General features: G+C 43.0%; 1 protein-coding gene across 2 annotated transcripts in view; it reads right to left on the reverse strand.

The window, feature by feature from the left end:
* The window catches only part of LOC140458240 (glucoside xylosyltransferase 1-like), an 88,825-nt gene extending 72,439 nt beyond the window's left edge, over nt 1–16,386 (reverse strand). The window contains exon 1 of one of the 2 annotated variants that reach the window (XM_072552571.1): nt 16,002–16,386. In XM_072552571.1, coding sequence (XP_072408672.1) covers nt 16,002–16,174 — 173 coding nt within the window. In that variant the 5' untranslated portion in view covers nt 16,175–16,386. The remainder of the gene's footprint in view (nt 1–16,001) is intronic. The other variant, XM_072552572.1, reaches the window with a different exon arrangement.
* Between the last annotated feature and the right edge of the window lie 564 nt (nt 16,387–16,950).

Raw genomic sequence — 16,950 nt, forward strand, 5'->3', positions numbered from 1 at the left:
AATTTTTCTTTGTGCAAAAATAAGACATATGGTTTGTCAAACTAGGTTTCCGTGAGGTCTGATTTATTCACTATTGCCTCAGATTATGTTAATAAATCGTGTTAATTAAAGAAAAGGTATATATCTTATGCAAAAAGAAAATTACTAGTATAGCAAAACAAACAGGGGCAAGTGACCAGTTTAGGTCAACATTAGAGGAACAGAAATATCTTGAGCCTTGGAGTAAGGACAGACCAGATCTGTTTAAGATCACCACTCAATGGTCAATCCAATCCCTGGCACATCAGCAGGTAGCCATTAGAAGCAACTAGTGTCTGGGATTAGGAAAAAAAACATAAGTGGTGATTTGCAAGTATGCACGAAAGAAAAAGTTATCTATTTTAAAGACAAATGTGGCCAAGAACAGCAAAGACTTCAGGGATAAAGATTTTCTAACCAAGTAAACTTCAAAGCAAAGAGAAAGATCTTTGGAAGCAGAACAACATACAAGATATCCATGTCCATAGAGTAACCACCATCACTACCCAATTACTCTCAAACAAGGGGTTCACAGCAAAGACAAATGTGACCTCCAACGTCTTAGGATTAGCAGGCAAATGCACCAGGTTAGAACAATTTTTGTTAATGCAACAGTGGTTGACAAACTAGCAACGAAAACTGTTGAAGAATCAGCAAAAACTTTTGAGGTGGTGGTAAAAGTATTTGACATTTACTTCAATCCCAAGAAAATTTTCCTAATAGAAAAGGGCATGCATGGTTTAACCAGAAAAGTGAGAAACTGCTGAATCTGCCAGCACTTCCATAAACGACAAAAGCAAAATACCACGACTGTTGGGAGCTCCAAAATAAAATGAAAACAAAGTGCTGCAGGTTTAGCAGTGTCTATGGAGAAAGAAATGGAGATAATGTGTCAAATTTGAATATACTTCTTTGAAAGATTTAATCAATTAGTTAATAATTCTAAGTATATCATAAGGAAGAATGTCCATCAGGGAAAGCAAAATGTTGTCCCTCTGGGAAAAATAAAGCAGGCAATTTTAATAAATATTACAAGTTTGGAACTACTCTAAAACAAGATGACAAAAAAAAATCTGATAACACATTAATTCTAAGATTTGAGATTTTTTAAAAAAAGCTAATTAGCAGATTTTCTAGGAAAAATTAAGGACCCTGACAAGAAGTCCTAGTCCATGACATAAGAGGCAAAAGGCTTCAAAACAATATTTAAGCTAGATATGACAGCAACAGTTTGTTTTAGTGGATTATTTAAAATGGCATCACAAGAATTTAAATTCAGCAAACCAATCTTAGAATCACAGCATTCCCACAAGACACCGACCCTCCGAAGAGCATCCCACTCAGACCCACTCTCACCCCATGTACCCCCATAATCCTGCCTTTAACATGGCTAATCCACCTACCCTGCATATTCCTTTATACTATGGAGCAGTTTAGCATGGTCAATCCAACTAACTTGCACATCTTTGGATTGTGGGAGGAAACTAGAACACCTGGCAGAAACTGAATCCCTGGCACTGACAGGCAGCAGTGCTATCTATTGTGTTGCCCAATATTACATTACAAGTTCAAGGAAGGACACACCTGGAAGGGCATTTACATCACCACACTTTTTGTTGTAAATATAAGAATTATTGAAACACAACATTACACAATGAGTAAACGCCTTTCTTCAGTAGAAAAAGGTGATTAGTTGGATCTTCTGTAGGAAGATGAAGTCACACTGCAAAATGTCTCACTTGGTTTCGAGGTGGAAGCTTATTCACCAACGTTAGTTAATATTTTACCAACCTCGCAGAGATTAGTTAGATATCTGATAGAACAATTGAATGATAGTGACTGCAAGCAAGTCAGAACATACTGTCAAGCCAGCTAACTTGAACACCTTCCAGTCACTAAAATGTTAAGAAAATATTATGAGCAGCAGAAACACTGAACAATAGTGGATGACCTGTAAGTTTAGTAAGAGATTTGTGATCCTGAGATCTAAGAAAGACAGCGTCTTCCAAGAATCCACGAAGGTCATCTCAACACCAAAAATGCTGAGCAAGAACATAATCATTAGTATACCGGCATGTGACCTCAGCAGCCATAGAATATCTTACTGCAGAACGCCATACTTGTGCCGTAAATAATTAAGTTTGCACTGGTAGGTGGCAGGTGGATAGGTGACCTTATTGAAGTTTATAGAATAATGAGGGGTATAGATAGAGTTAATGTTAGTTGTTTTCCCCTTCCCACCCCCACCCCCAATCAAGATGGGGGAATTTCAAGACAAGGGGGCACTTTTTAAAGGTGCAATGAGAAATGTTTAAAAAAAAGACACTGGGGCATTTAAAAAAATATACACAGTAGTTCGCGTGTGGAATGAACTTTATTTTGTAAAGAAGTGGTTCAGACCTAATTGAATGGTGGAAAATCATGCTCATGTAAAATTGGAAGAAAAGAAAAACCAGTAAGCAAAGGGATTTTCCCAGAGACATTAAGCAAAAACCCTATTAGGGCAGAAAGTGTAGACAAGTTTCTGACAAGCTGGATGTAGAATTACCAAACAATGGAAGGACCATGATTACAATTCGTTAAAACCACAATTGGAATTTTAGAAGAAGAGAGAGAGAGAGAGAGAGAGAGAGAGAGAGAGAGAGAGAGAGAGAGAGAGAGAGAGAGAGAGAGAGAGAGAACGCTCTTACATGACTTGAATGCAAAAGGCGTAATCAGTAGGAGTACTATCGAAATTGGCAGCTTGAAATACATCACCTGAAATTGCTCAAAGACATCAACAGAAATGATCTTTCTAGGCTAGCAGTACCAAGAACAAGTTCAGGAAGAGCAGTAAAATGAGAGAGACAACCTCTTAAATTAAGATTTCAGGGCAGTTATGATGAGAATGTAAGTAGTTAAATATTTTTTGAAAATTACACTTAGAAGGAGATGTGAAGTATGGGGAGTTTTGTTTTTTCTTCACTCATGGGATGGAGGTATCACTGGCTAGGCCAGCATTTAGTGCCCACTCTAATTGCCCAACGGACAGCTATCAATCCAGAATCACATCTAGGCCAAACCAGGTCATGCTGGCAGATTACTTTCTCTCAAATACAGATGTGCTTTTACAACAATTGCCAATGGTCACTATTTATTTAGCTGGTTCCAGAATAGTAGACTGGGGTTCTGGCTTACTTACTCAGTGACATTACCACTACATTCTCTCCCTCATACTATGATAGAGTAAGTTGAGAAGTTAATGGAGAGTGGGACTGACTCTAAACACTACTGGATTCCAATATCCCGATGGGTAAGAGGATCCTAACTAAGCAGACAGTTAATTTTGGCCGATTATGGCATAACTATATTCCTAGTAAACTCAAACTTTGCCAACCCAATTCCTTGACCTGAAACTTCAAATAAATTAGATTAGATTCCCCCCAGTGTAGAAACAAGCCCTTCGGCCCAACCAGTCCACACCGACCCTCCAAAGAGCAACGCACCCAGAAACATTCCCCTACATTTACCCCTGATTAATGCACCAAACACTACGGGCAATTTAGCATGGCCAATTCACCTAATCTGCACTTCTTTGGACAGTGGGAGGAAACCGGAGCACCCGGAGGAAACCCATGTGGACACAGTGAGAATGTGGAAACTCCACACAGACAGACAGTCACCCAAGGCTGGAATCAAACCTGAGGCGAATTAAATTCATAAATGGTTAGAACCAAAAGAAGAGCAATGCTGCAAATGGGTGCTAAAGAGAGATCCTTTTTCTCTAAAATTACTAAGAATTCTAATTGATTAATTTGTTCACTTGAAAGTCAATCTACACATACTTGGAATTCTCTTGTGAAGTGGATGCACATCTGTGCGGAACCTTTGCATAACTCAACTTTAAATCAGATACTGAAAACAGTTAAGAGAGGTCCAATCCTATCCCAGAGAAAATTGTTCCAATTATTATTACTTTAAATCATTAATTATAAGTTGTTCGTTGTCAATTTCTTCTTGGGATATTATACCTCTTCCAATAATAATTACACTAAAAGGAGAGATGCACAGTCCACAGGTACTCAGCTGTAGTATAATCAAGCAGATTCTGTCTTTGTGGCAAAACTTGCCCAGCACTGTTCACCAACTCTTAAAGGAGCAACAAATACCATGGCCAACTTTCCAACTTACTCTTAGTATTATTTAATAGGCTTAAATAAGTGGAGCAAGGAGTAACAAAAATTAAAATAATTTACCATTTCAGTCAGGTTTTATCATCTCTATCAACATTGGTACTGGAAAGAAAAAATTGGTTGTAACATTTATTTTAAACCCGAAAATTGTTCCTCTACAATTGTAGCTCTATAATGATTAGATCCTGAACTGGGTTATGAACTCATCTTATGAGTTCATTGATACTGTCAGAGATGTACAGCACAGATACAGACCCTTCGGTCAAACTCATCCATGCTGACTAGATATCCTGACTTAATCTAGTGCCATTTGAAAGCATTTGGCCCACATCCCTCTAAACCCTTCCTAATAGTATACCCATCTAGATGCCTTTCAAATGGTATAATTCATTTAATTAGCCTCCACCACTTCCTCTGGCAGCTCATTCCATACACGTACCACCCTTTGCATGAAAATGTGTCCTTTTTAAATCTTTCCCTTCTCATCCTAAACCTACACCCTCTGGTTCTAGACTCTCCCAACCCAGGGAAAAGACCGTCTATTTACCCTATCCATGCCCCTCATGATTTTATAAACCTCTATAAAGTCACCCTTCAGCCTCCGATGCTCCAAGGAAAACAGCCCCAGCCTATTCAGCCTCACCCTATAGCTCAAACCCTCCAACCCTGGCAACATGCCTATAAATCTTTTCTGAACCCTTTCAAGTTCCACAACATTCTTTCTATAGGAGGGAGACCAGAATTGCACACTTTTAAAATAGAAGAGATATTAAACTCCTGTTATTTACAGAAGAAGAACAATGCCACAAGATTCCATGGCTCCAACCAGAGGAACTATTGTTGTTCAACAGTCAATAAAGCAAGCATTAAATACCATCTGTCCTATATTCCAGAGTCAAACATGAATGAACAGGTGGATGGTGCTCAAATGACAGATACAACCAAGACAGATCTTAGCGGTTAAGCAGTCTACTCAGTTTTTCATGATCGCTGTTAAAATCAATTCCTCTCCTTCTAGGAACGAGTGTGAACCCCAACCAGCAGCACCCAGTCAACTCAAGTCCCATAGGCACAGTCATCACAAGTGCAACACATCTGCAGAACCTGCTCAGCTCAGTACAGATGAGTCAATCCAATGGTAACACCTCTGTCAGAGTCCGCTGGCCATCCAGTCAGCACTCTCCTCTCAGCATGAAATGATATTCCTTTCACCTTGTCTTCATCAGGCTGTTCGCAAGAATACCAAAGTGAAAAGCTTCAACAAAACATACATTTATTCCGCAATTATTTTTGTATTGCTAAATTATATTTTATTCCTAAAAATTCTTATGTACATACAGATGCCAAAGCAGTTCTGCACAGTCTTCGCATACAAAAAAAGAGAAACCAAACACTGGAATTTGACATTTCCTGCAGTTGCAAAAACTAAAGGCATTTCCTATTCATGCAGGACACAATTTCCATACATTTTGAGGCAAAGGGAGGATCTGGTAACGAAATGGACTCATCTTGTATTTCAGCAGAAAAACCTTAGACTGATTTTTCCCCACTGCGCCTTGGCAGCTGCCCCAAACTTTAATACATTGCTCAGCGCATAGTGCTGCTCTTGGAGTGTGCCAGACTGAAAATCTTGGTTGAGGTCAATTCTATGCACTGAAAGATCAACAAGTTTCAGGCAGACCAAACAGCATCTTTCAAAGTGATAGTCCTCCAGGCACAGTTGATTTCATCATAGTACACATCCTGGGGAACAGAGTGTAGAGCACAGATTCCTGCATCACAGACCTGCTCAACGTGAACCTCAAAAACCAGTGCACCTCTCTCCAGACCTCCTTTGCATAAGCACATTCCAGAAGGAGACGTGTGATGGTCTCTAAGCACCCCCCAGACAACTGCTTCAAGGGCAGTATGCAGTGACAGAGCGCGCCCTGGCATATAAGAAGAGCTCACAGGTTCTCACAAACAGCCAAATTACATCTTATTTTTGTTGGAAATTTCTGGTGACGAGGCATTCTGCCAAATGACTGATAGTCTGCTCAGGGAACCATCCAACGAAGTGGAAGATGGCTCAAGGGGCTCTGGTGGTGCAGGCTTGGGGAATAGGCCATATCTGCACCACATACAGCTACATAGAGTACTTCATACGCGATCACCAGGATCTTACCTGCAATGGAGAAGGAATGGTGCTCCCTTCTGTCCAGATTCTGCCTCGCCTTGACAATACCCTCTTCCCAAGTTTGACATGCCACAGCCCCTCCAAACATATCAAACATCTTCCAAATGGGACCTCATGGTGAGGGGATTATTTAAAAAAAACTTTGACCCAGTTCCCAAAGTACATGTACTACCAAAAAAACATTTGATTTTAAATTTACTTCATCTTTCATCTGTTTCTTGCTCCATTAAACAAGCCAAGCCACAGTTACTGTAATAATCATAGGAAGTGCTGTCCTATCTTGCTTTGAGTTTGCATTTGCAAGTGCAGTGGTTAGCATATTTCACAATGAGTAATTTTGAGAAGATTTGTAGCTCAGGTTGATGTTAAGTATATAAGCTAGCTTGAAGGTTGGTTTTCAGACGTTTTGTCACCATACTTGGTAACATAATCAGTGAGAGTGTCTAGTGAAGCACTGGTGGTATGTCCTGCCTCTCTATTTACATGTCTTGGTTTCTTAAAAGGTGGGTAATGTCATTTTCAGTTTGTTTTTTCAAGGAAAGGTAGATAGGGTTTAAATCGATACGTTTATTGATGGAAGTTCTGGTTAGAATGTCATGCCTCTAAGAATTCATGTGTGTGTCTTTGTTTCACCTGTCCTTGGATATGTGTTGTCCCAGTCAAAGTGGTGTCCTTTGTCGGTATGCGTAGAAACCAGTGACGGTGGGTCGTGTCTTTCGGTAGCCAGTTGGTGTTCATGTATACTGGTGGCACATTTTCTGCTAGTTTATCCAATGCAGTGCTTTTTTACAGTTCTTGCATGGTATCTTGTAAATGATGTTAGCTTTGCTGGTGGTATCGAATGCATCCTTTAGGTTCATTAGTCGCTGTTTAAGTGCATTGGTAAGTTTGTGAGCTACCACAATGCCAAGGGGTCTGAGTAGTCTGGAAGTCATTTCACAATCTTTCCTGTAAAGCAAAGACATCCCATCTAGTGATGCTCACATGGAGATTAGAGAACTGCTTCTGAAGTCTCTCGATAGAGACAGTCTCATGCTGAGAGTATTTCTCCCTGTTCTCCTCCACTTTCCTCTTCTTCCAGCAGTAATTTGTATGACAGAAGCATACTTCAAAATCATACTTCATTCATACTTCAGTGAGGCCAGTTTTGCATTCAATCTTCAGTCAACATAGAAAACTTCAGAAAATACAGAAATTGCACCTGCAGCTAGCCTATGAATAATCCACATTCCTTTTTTGGAACAGATAACTGTGCGAAATTAAAGTTGTTGAGAATAGGAAATTGGTAGCTTCAAATCAGCATTGCACTTATTTGTCTTATCTCACATCGTTGGATGACACTAGAATTGATTAAGCTTGCATGCGTCGATCCCTAAAAAATATTAGCAGTTTCTCACAGGGATCATCAAAATTCTCTCTTTGTTTTGGCTCAAGAGTGTAAAACTTATTTATTGAGTTTTACCGAGAATTAAATTTCCTAGCAAAGATTTCAAAATAGAATCATTAGAGATTTGTTAAGCATGTAAAATAATTAACTAAATATAAGCATTTTTGAAGCTCTTTATTATTTTCAACAGCTTATGAAAGGCATGGAATTAGATCTTATGTAATATATATTGCAATGCAAGTTCACCATGAAAGCATGCTTTAAGACAGGACAAAAGGTGACCATCAGTTGCATTCCTTTACACTTGTTCTCAAGTCCTGCTTAATAAAATCTTAGACCTTGTGTCAAAATTAGGAGATGTTGTCCCACTGTCCAGTCAAGCAACAGCCCAATAGAATTATACCTGTGCATCTTTGTACTGTAGGAGGAAACCAGAGCACCCAGAGGAAACCTACAGATACAGAACATGCAAATTCCACTCATTCCAAGGTTTCAATCAAACCTGGTGTCCCTTGACACTCAGGCTACACTACTAACCACTGAGCCACAAGGGAATCCTCAAATAGGACTCATGACAAATGAAATCTCAAAGGTAATGAGGTGAAACACAGACAAGAAAACTTGTAACTTATCATAAAATGCACTACCACCCTTCCTTCTCAGCTAATGAATCAATTCTCCATGGCAAGTAGTGAGGGAATTGAAAAGAGGGGAAAATCCATTTGACCTTGTCCTCACTAATCCATACCATAGATATATCTATCTATGACAATCTTGGTAGGTCAGTTTTTGGGGTGATGAAATCCTGTCTTTACATTGCAATACCCTCCATTGTGTGATGTAGCACTACTACTTTTCGAAATGAAACAGAACTAAATCACATTTAGCAACTCAATACTGGGCATTAATGACACACTATGGGCCATCAGCAGCATAATTATATTCAGCCACAATCTGCAAGACCACAGCCTAATATAGGGTAGCAGAGGATTATGGGCACCAGATCCACGAGAACACCTCCACGTCTCTCTTCAAACCACTCACCATCCTGACTTGGAAATATATCACCATTCCTCCAGTGTCACCAGGTCAAAATCTTGCAACTCTTTTCCTTATGAGATTGTGGATCTACATGCAACACGTGGACTGTAGCATTGCAAGAGGCTGCCCATCTTTTCAAAGGCAACTAGGAATGGACAATAAGTTGGCGTAGCCAGCAACACCCACATCCCGAGAATGAAAAATCTTTTTGAAATCCCTTACCTCTTCTATTTAGGCAGAAGAGCATTTCTAGAGCAGTATCAGGCACATCTAAAATTTGTATCAACCTGGTGAGACTACAATGTAGGACTATTGCCATGACGGAGAACAGAAGCAGCATGCAATAGACAGGACTAAGTGATTGCACAGCCAGTGGATCAGATCTAAGGTCTGCAGGCTTACAGTTTCCAGTTATGAATGGTGTGTGTGATCAAACAACTAACAGAAGGCAGAGGCTGCACAAATATCCTCGTCCTTAACAATGCGGGAGCACGGCACATCAGTTCAAAAGGGAAGGCTAAAATATTTGCCACTATCTTCAACAAGGCACGCAGAGTGGATAATTCACTTCCTCCTGAGGCTCCCCCCCCTCAACATCACAGATGGTCTTTAACCATTTCAATTGATTCCATGTGATATCAAAAAATGGCGGAAGGGCCTGGATACTACAAAGATCATGAGCCCCAGTATTCCAGCAGTTGTATTCAGGACTGGTTCTCCAGAACAAACCGCATGTCCCTAACCTAACTATTTTCTCTAACACTATCTTCCCAGCAACATGGAAAATTGGCCAGATATTGCCTGTTCATAAAAAGCAGAACAAATCGAAGAGGTTGATAACTGTGAAACCAAGCAGCACTTGCAAAAGAATAAGGTGCTCAGTGACACTCCAGTTGGGTTCCACCAGGGACACCCAGATTTTCTGACTTCATTACAGCTTTGCCCAAACACTGGACAAAACAGCTGAACTCCAGAAGTGAGGAAAGTGACTGTTCATGAAATCAAGATAGCATTTATGGAATATGGTGTCAAGAAGCCCTGAAAAAACTGGAGTCAATGGGAATTGGGGGAAACTCTCTGCTGTTTGGAATCTCACCTAGCACAAAGGAAAATGGTTGTGGCTTTTGAGGGTCAATCATCGCAGCCCCACTTATCATTCAAGGAGTGTCTCGTGGAAGTATCCTACACCAATCATCTCTGCTGCTTTAATGGTCTTCATAAAGTCAGAAATAACAATGTTTGTTGGTGACTGCACAATTTTCAACATTACTTCTAGCATTCCAGGTACCGAAGTAGATCATGCCCATAGGCAGCAGGACAGCATCTAGATTTGGGATGACAAGTGGCAAGAAACACTTATTTTAGCGAAGTGCCAAGCAAAGACTACCTCCAACAAAAGGTAAGCTAACCATGGCTCTTTGACATTAAATGGCATTCCCATCAGAGTTCCCATGATCAACATGCTGGGGTTACCACTGGCCAGAAACTGATCTGAATCAACAATATAAATAGGATTAATGTTTTGAGTCCAGTAGGACTTTTCTTCAGAGGAGGTATGAAGATTAAACCAGACAAAAAAAATTAACTGTTTCTCTCCCCACAGATGCTGCCAGACTTGCTGGGTTTCTCCAGGATTGTGTTCTTTTTGTTCATTGGATGTAGTGCTGCTGGCTTGGTCAGCATGTATTGCTAATCCTTAATCGACCTGGTAAAGGTAGTGGCAAGCTGCAGTCCTGAATTGCGGTAGTCCTTGGGAATAGGGACACATTACTATTAGGAAGCAAAACGCAAGATTTTGACTTTGTGATTGTGAAGTAACGATGACATAGTTCTGGACAAGGACTGTGAGAGTTGGACAGGAGCTTGCAAGTGGTAGCGTTCGATGCACCTACTACTCTTGTCCTTCCAGACAGTTTGTTTTGGGGTGAGGGAAGGAGGAGGAAAGAGAACTAGTTGTACAGATCAACTAAACAGCTGGACAGGCACAACGGATCAAATAACCTCCAGTGTCCCATCACCATTAATGCTGGACAAAATACTGCAACAAAAACTTCATTTTCGATATTAAAAATCACACAACACCAGGTTATAGTCCAACAGGTTTAATTGGAAACACACTAGCTTTCGGAGCGCAATTCCTTCATCAGGTGATTTCGGAACGGCGCTCCGAAAGCTAGTGTGCTTCCAATTAAACCTGTTGGACAATAACCTGGTTTTTTTTTAGATTAGATTACTTACAGTGTGGAAACAGGCCCTTCGGCCCAACAAGTCCACACCGCCCCGCCGAAGCGTAACCCACCCATACCCCTACATCTACATTTACCCCTTACCTAACACTATGGGCAATTTAGCATGGCCAATTCACCTGGCCTGCACATCTTTGGACTGTGGGAGGAAACCGGAGCACCCGGAGGAAACCCACGCAGACACGGGGAGAACGTGCAAACTCCACACAGTCAGTCGCCTGAGGCGGGAATGGAACCCGGGTCTCAGGCGCTGTGAGGCAGCAGTGCCATCCACTGTGCCGCCCACATTGTGTTGTGTGATTTTTAACTTTGCACACACCAGTCCAACACCAGCATCTCCGAATCATTTTTAAGAGTTAATGTCATCCACTTTGCATAACAAGATTCTCAATTTCACAAAAGTAAGTACCAAAAACACTTCCCAGTCATAGACCTGAAATCCATATCTTCAGATGCTGCCAAACTTACACATTTCTTGAATTTTCCATTGATATTACAAAAGCAAAAGTAACTGCTTTTTTTTCCTCCACTTATTGATAGTGTCCCACAGTGAGAGTTACACACTGCTCACTTTGCAAGGATATAATTTCTGCATGGTACACTAAAGTTACTGTGTTTGCCACAATATACTTCCATAGGCCTCAAACACTGCAGTATTGTTGGAAATAATTAAAATGAATCACTGGAATCTCGTGAGCAAGAGGTTCAAGGAGTAATCCAGATTGGGAGCACTTTTTCACTATACTTCAGAGTCACTGATGCCAACATCTCTCATATCTGTCATAAAAATGTAAGCCAACCAAGTAGTGAATTTTATCCACCACAGCGAACAGTTCTTATTTCAAACCTTAAGTTTCAATCTTTACCACAGCAGTTTCATTTCTTTTCTACAATGACTAATGGATCAATGAACCTTGTGTTTTATTCCTCCCAAGCTCAAAATAATCAGGCATCACTTGGTGCATCTGTACAATATACTAGGATGCTTTATCTTAAAAATATGCCACATGAAGTGACTTTGCTATGTTGAAATCTTGATTCTGCATTGTACACTTCAACTTCTGTTTTTCTGCAGGAATTCAAATTGATAAATACCATATCTGTTAAGTTGTTCTTTTCTCCTGTGATCTTCAATATTTGAAAACCTAGGTGTGACATCACAAATCACTGCATACTGGTGTACATCACTCATACTCTTGCTAACTTCTGTGCTGTCTTGAATCACAGGACTTTCTTTTGCTGTCTCAGTGGGGAAAAAACTGCCTTTCTGCACATTCCAACTGGATACAAGGGGAGCTCGGAAAAGAAATTAAAGAAAGATGAAAGCTTGGAATTAGAGCAGGGAGAGGCAGGGAAAAAGTATTGCATTAGCCAGTCTATCTTAATCAGAGTGACAAAGCAATCTATATGTTCCTCACACATCGTTGGGAACAAGGTTGGAAGAGGTTAGTGAGAAAGTTTAGAAGAAAACCAGCCAGGGGTTAATTTTTTCATTCTGAAATTATCTTAGAATGTTATAAATATCTGTTTTATAGTAATTCTTCAATGGCAATGATCAAGGCATTAGAAGACATAGCTTTTCCTATATTAAAAAAACAATACATCACCAAAAGCATAATATATCATCGGGTCATCAATCAGAGTGTCCCTCACGGTTCCTGTAGTTGTACATACAGTATCCCTTACACTTATTCCTGAAGAACAGCTCATGCCTGAAACGTCAATTCTCCTGCTCCTTGGATGCTGCCTGACCTGCGGCACTTTTCCAGCAACACATTTTCAGCTCTAATCTCCAGCATATGCAGTCCTCACTTACTCTTATTCTATGTTCCATAGTCATGCTAAGGATGGGCAATAAACGGTGGTCCAGCAAGCAGCCCCACATCCCTGCAACAAATTTAAGAAAAGCACCATGTGCCTCTCAAAACAAAAGTAAATTCTACTCTTCTACACTGGGATTTTTACTATGCATTCTGACACTGAATTCAACAATTGTTTTTTTTAATTGATAATCAAATTCATTAATTGCATTTCGAGAACCTTTCATAACCTCAAAAGCAATGAATGATTTTGAAGGATAGACATTGTTGCAATGCAGTAAATGTGATAGCCAATTTTCCCACAGGACGGTTCTAGCAATGTATTCAGTGACTGGATAATCTGTTTTGGAAGGATCACTACTAGCCAGAGCATCGGGCAACACAGTGGGTTAAGTGGTTAGAACTGCTGCCTCACAGCACCAGGGACCCGGGTTCCATCCCACCCTTGGGCAACTGTGTATGGTGTTTGTACATTCTCCCTCATCTTCGTGGGTTTCCTCCAGGTGCTCCAATTTTCTCCCACAATCAAAATATGTTCCGGTTCAGTGGATTGGCCATGATATCCAGGGATGTGCAGGCTAGGTGGAAATGCAGGTTAAGGCCTCCCTGTATATGGGAGACGTCGCCGTTTTCTGCTCGGATCCACTGTCCGTGCACAGACTCATGTGCATATGTGACCAGTTTGAACAGGCCTCGGGGGCCAAGGTAAACCGAGGCAAGAGCGAGGCCATGCTCTTCGGGACCTGGGCCGACCAATCCTCGATCCCCTTCACCGTCAGGACCGACCACCTGAAGGTGCTGGGTATTTGGTTCGGGGGGGCTGGGGCGTGCGCCAAGTCTTGGGAGGAGCATATCATCAAAGTGAGGCAGAAACTGGGCAGATGGAAGCTATGGTCGCTCTCCATCGCGGGAAAAAACCTGGTCATCAGGTGTGAGGCACTGTCATTGCTAATGATACGTGGCCTATTCCCAGAACCTGTGCCGCTGCAGTCACCCGGGCCATCTTCCAGTTTATATGGAGGTCAAAGATGGACTGGGTCCGAAGGGACTTGCTGTACAAAGACCTGGGCAACGAGGGAAAAAATACACCCAATGCCACCCTCACCCTGATGGCCACCTTTGCGTGTGGCTGCATCAAGCTGTGCTTGGATCCCCGCTACACATACACGAAGTGTCACTACGTACCGAGGTTCTACCTGTCCCCGGTGTTGCAAAGGATGGGCCTGGTCTCGCTGCCGCGGTACACTCAGAGTAGTTGGACCGTTCCGTATCACCTGTCCTTCATGGAGAAGTTTATGAAGAAAAACACCTTTGACCACAAGTCCATCAGGAAGTGGTCAGCACGTACTGTCCTTGAGACCCTTCGGGAAAAGGAGAGGGCGGATCCTATCGAGTGGTTCCCTGAGCAGACTGTCAAAGCCATTTGGCAGAATGCCTCATCGCCAGAACTTTCCAACAAGCACCAAGACATGGCTTAGCTGGTGGTGAGAAGGGCTCTGCCTGTGAGATCGTTTATGCATGCCTGGACTCTCAGCTGCACCGCACGCTGCCCTCGAGAGGGGGGGGGGGGGGGGGGAGGAGACTGTCACACACCTCCTTCTGGAATGTGCCTACGCACAAGAAGTCTGGAGAGGAATGCAGTGGCATTTGTCGAGGTTCGTCCCGAGCAGCGCCATGACGCGGGACTCCGTGCTCTACGGCCTGTTCCCCGGGGCGCACACCGAGACAATCATAAACTGTGCCTGGAGGATCATCAACTCGGTGAAGGACGCTCTCTGGGCAGTCCGAAACCTGTTGATCTTCCAGCTGAAGGAGTTGACCCCAACTGACTGTTGCAGACTGGCACATTCCAAGGTCCAGGACTACGTGTTGAGGGACACGCTGAAGCTTGGGGCAGCTGCCGCCAAGGCGCGGTGGGGAAAGACCACCGTGTAACATCTGCCTACCTAAAGAAGAACAGGGGGCCCGCACAGTCATTTCGGCTCTGCTGAAGCCTCAGCTAAAAATGTAATCGTACAGACCTGTAAATAGGAATGATTACTCTGTTTTCAGTATGCAAACAAATGGAATGTTTACATATGTATGGCCTGTCCAGTTGTACAGATCAAAGTATTTTATGAATAAAGTATATTTTTGAAATAAAAAAAAACTTGCTAACCAGACTCTCATGAGGAACCTGGTCAAACACCTTACTGAAGTCCATATAGATCATATCTACTGCTTGGCCATCAATTCCCTTTCTTACTTCTTCAAAAAGCTCAATCAAGTTCATGAGACATGATTTCCCACACACAAAGCCATGCTGACCATCCATAATCAGTCCTTGCCTTTCCAATTACATGTCAATCCTGTCTCTCAGGATTTCTTCCAACAACTTGCCCATCACGGACATCAAGCTCACCGGTCTATAGCTCCCTAGCTTTTAACATCTTGTCTGAAAGCTGGCATCTCAGAGTAAGCACTCCAGGCATAGACAAAATTGTACATTTAAGTTTCCGCATGAGACTGGGAACACAACACTGACTCAACAACTTGAATTCTACAATAAAGCTAAACTGACAGCTTAAGAGAAAATCATGTAAATTCAATCAGCCTCAATATTTAGTCACTACCACATTAATCAAACCTATACTCTGCTGTTTCAAAGGGAGGGAAGGTGGAATTGCACATTTATCTCCTGCATCCTTTGGGGAGTGGGGACAGGGGTTGCACATTTACCCCCAGCATCCTGGGAGGGGAAGAGAAAACACATTTACCCCCATGCACCCTCGGGGAGTTGCACTTTTACCCGCCTCGCACCCTCGGTGGGAGGGTTGCACATTTATTCCCCGCATCCTCGGAGGCGAACTGCACATTTACCGCGCACTCTTGGGAGTACAGTACAGGAGTTGCATGGCCCGGGACGGGGGAGGGGCATAGGGCAAGAGTTGAAAGAGGGGTGTGTGGGGAGAATTGCTCCCGCACCCTAGGGGCAAGAGCACATTTCCCGCTGCACCTTCGGCGGAGGGAGTGACTTTACCCGCCGAGCCTGTAGGGGACGCTCTTACGGCCGATTACCGGGGACGCTCCATTTGAACGATACTGCCATCCGAACGGTGCCAGGGCGCCTCCCCGATGAGGGAAGGCCTCCTTCACTTTTACCTGCTCGGCGGCAGGCCCCCGGCCCGTGACCGTCCTCGAGCTGGGCCTCTGCCATCCGGAGTGGGTGGGTCTCGAACTCCGTCCTCGGCCTTGGCGATCTCGTTGAAGACATAGAGGATGACGAAGAAGGCCAGAGCCGAACACAGCAACACCACCCGCAAATATCGCCGCATCGCAGCCCTCAAGGCCTCCGCGAATACAAGGGGGAAGAGCGCGCGCTGCCGCTGGCGGTTATTTAAATTTGATGTCCCCGCCCCTTCCAACTGCCTCTCGAGTCCCTTACGGTTTCTCAAAACTCATGAATGGGTTAAGCGGAGGTCCCGCCCCGCTTATTGCCCATTGGGTACTCGCAGTCCGTCAATCGCGTAACGCGTCCGGAACATCCAACAGCGACAACGGGACATGGCTGGCAGGTGTTGCGCCTGCGCAATGCACCCTCTTCCGCGCGCTGTTGCCGCCTGGAGGCGATGCCAAGCCACGTATTGTTAATGTCGTTTTGGAATTGTCCTTATTGCTAGACGAAGCGAAGAAAATTGTCCAGCCACAGCCGGAATCTCGAAATTATTGACTCGTCGAATTATGTGATTCAGAAGGAGGCCACTTAGCTCATTGAATCAAAAATAGAAATTGCTGGTCTGCAGCATAGAAATCCCTCCAGTGTGGAAGGAGGCCATTCCGCCCATCAAGTCCACACCAACCCTCTGAAGAGCAACCCTCTCTCCTGCTCCATCCTATCCCATCCGCGCCTCCCTGGACACAGTACACAATTTACCATCGCCAATCCACCTACTCAGCATATTTTGGATGGTGGGAGGAAACCCACATCGACACACAGTGAGTGTGCAAACTCCACACAGCCAATCGCCCAATAGTGGAATTGAACTTGGATCTCTGGCGATGCTAACTACCGAGCCACCAAGCTGCCCAGCTGCAAAGAGAAACCAGAGTT

This window comes from Chiloscyllium punctatum, chromosome 32 (assembly GCF_047496795.1).
Source record: "Chiloscyllium punctatum isolate Juve2018m chromosome 32, sChiPun1.3, whole genome shotgun sequence".
NCBI lineage: Eukaryota > Metazoa > Chordata > Chondrichthyes > Orectolobiformes > Hemiscylliidae > Chiloscyllium > Chiloscyllium punctatum.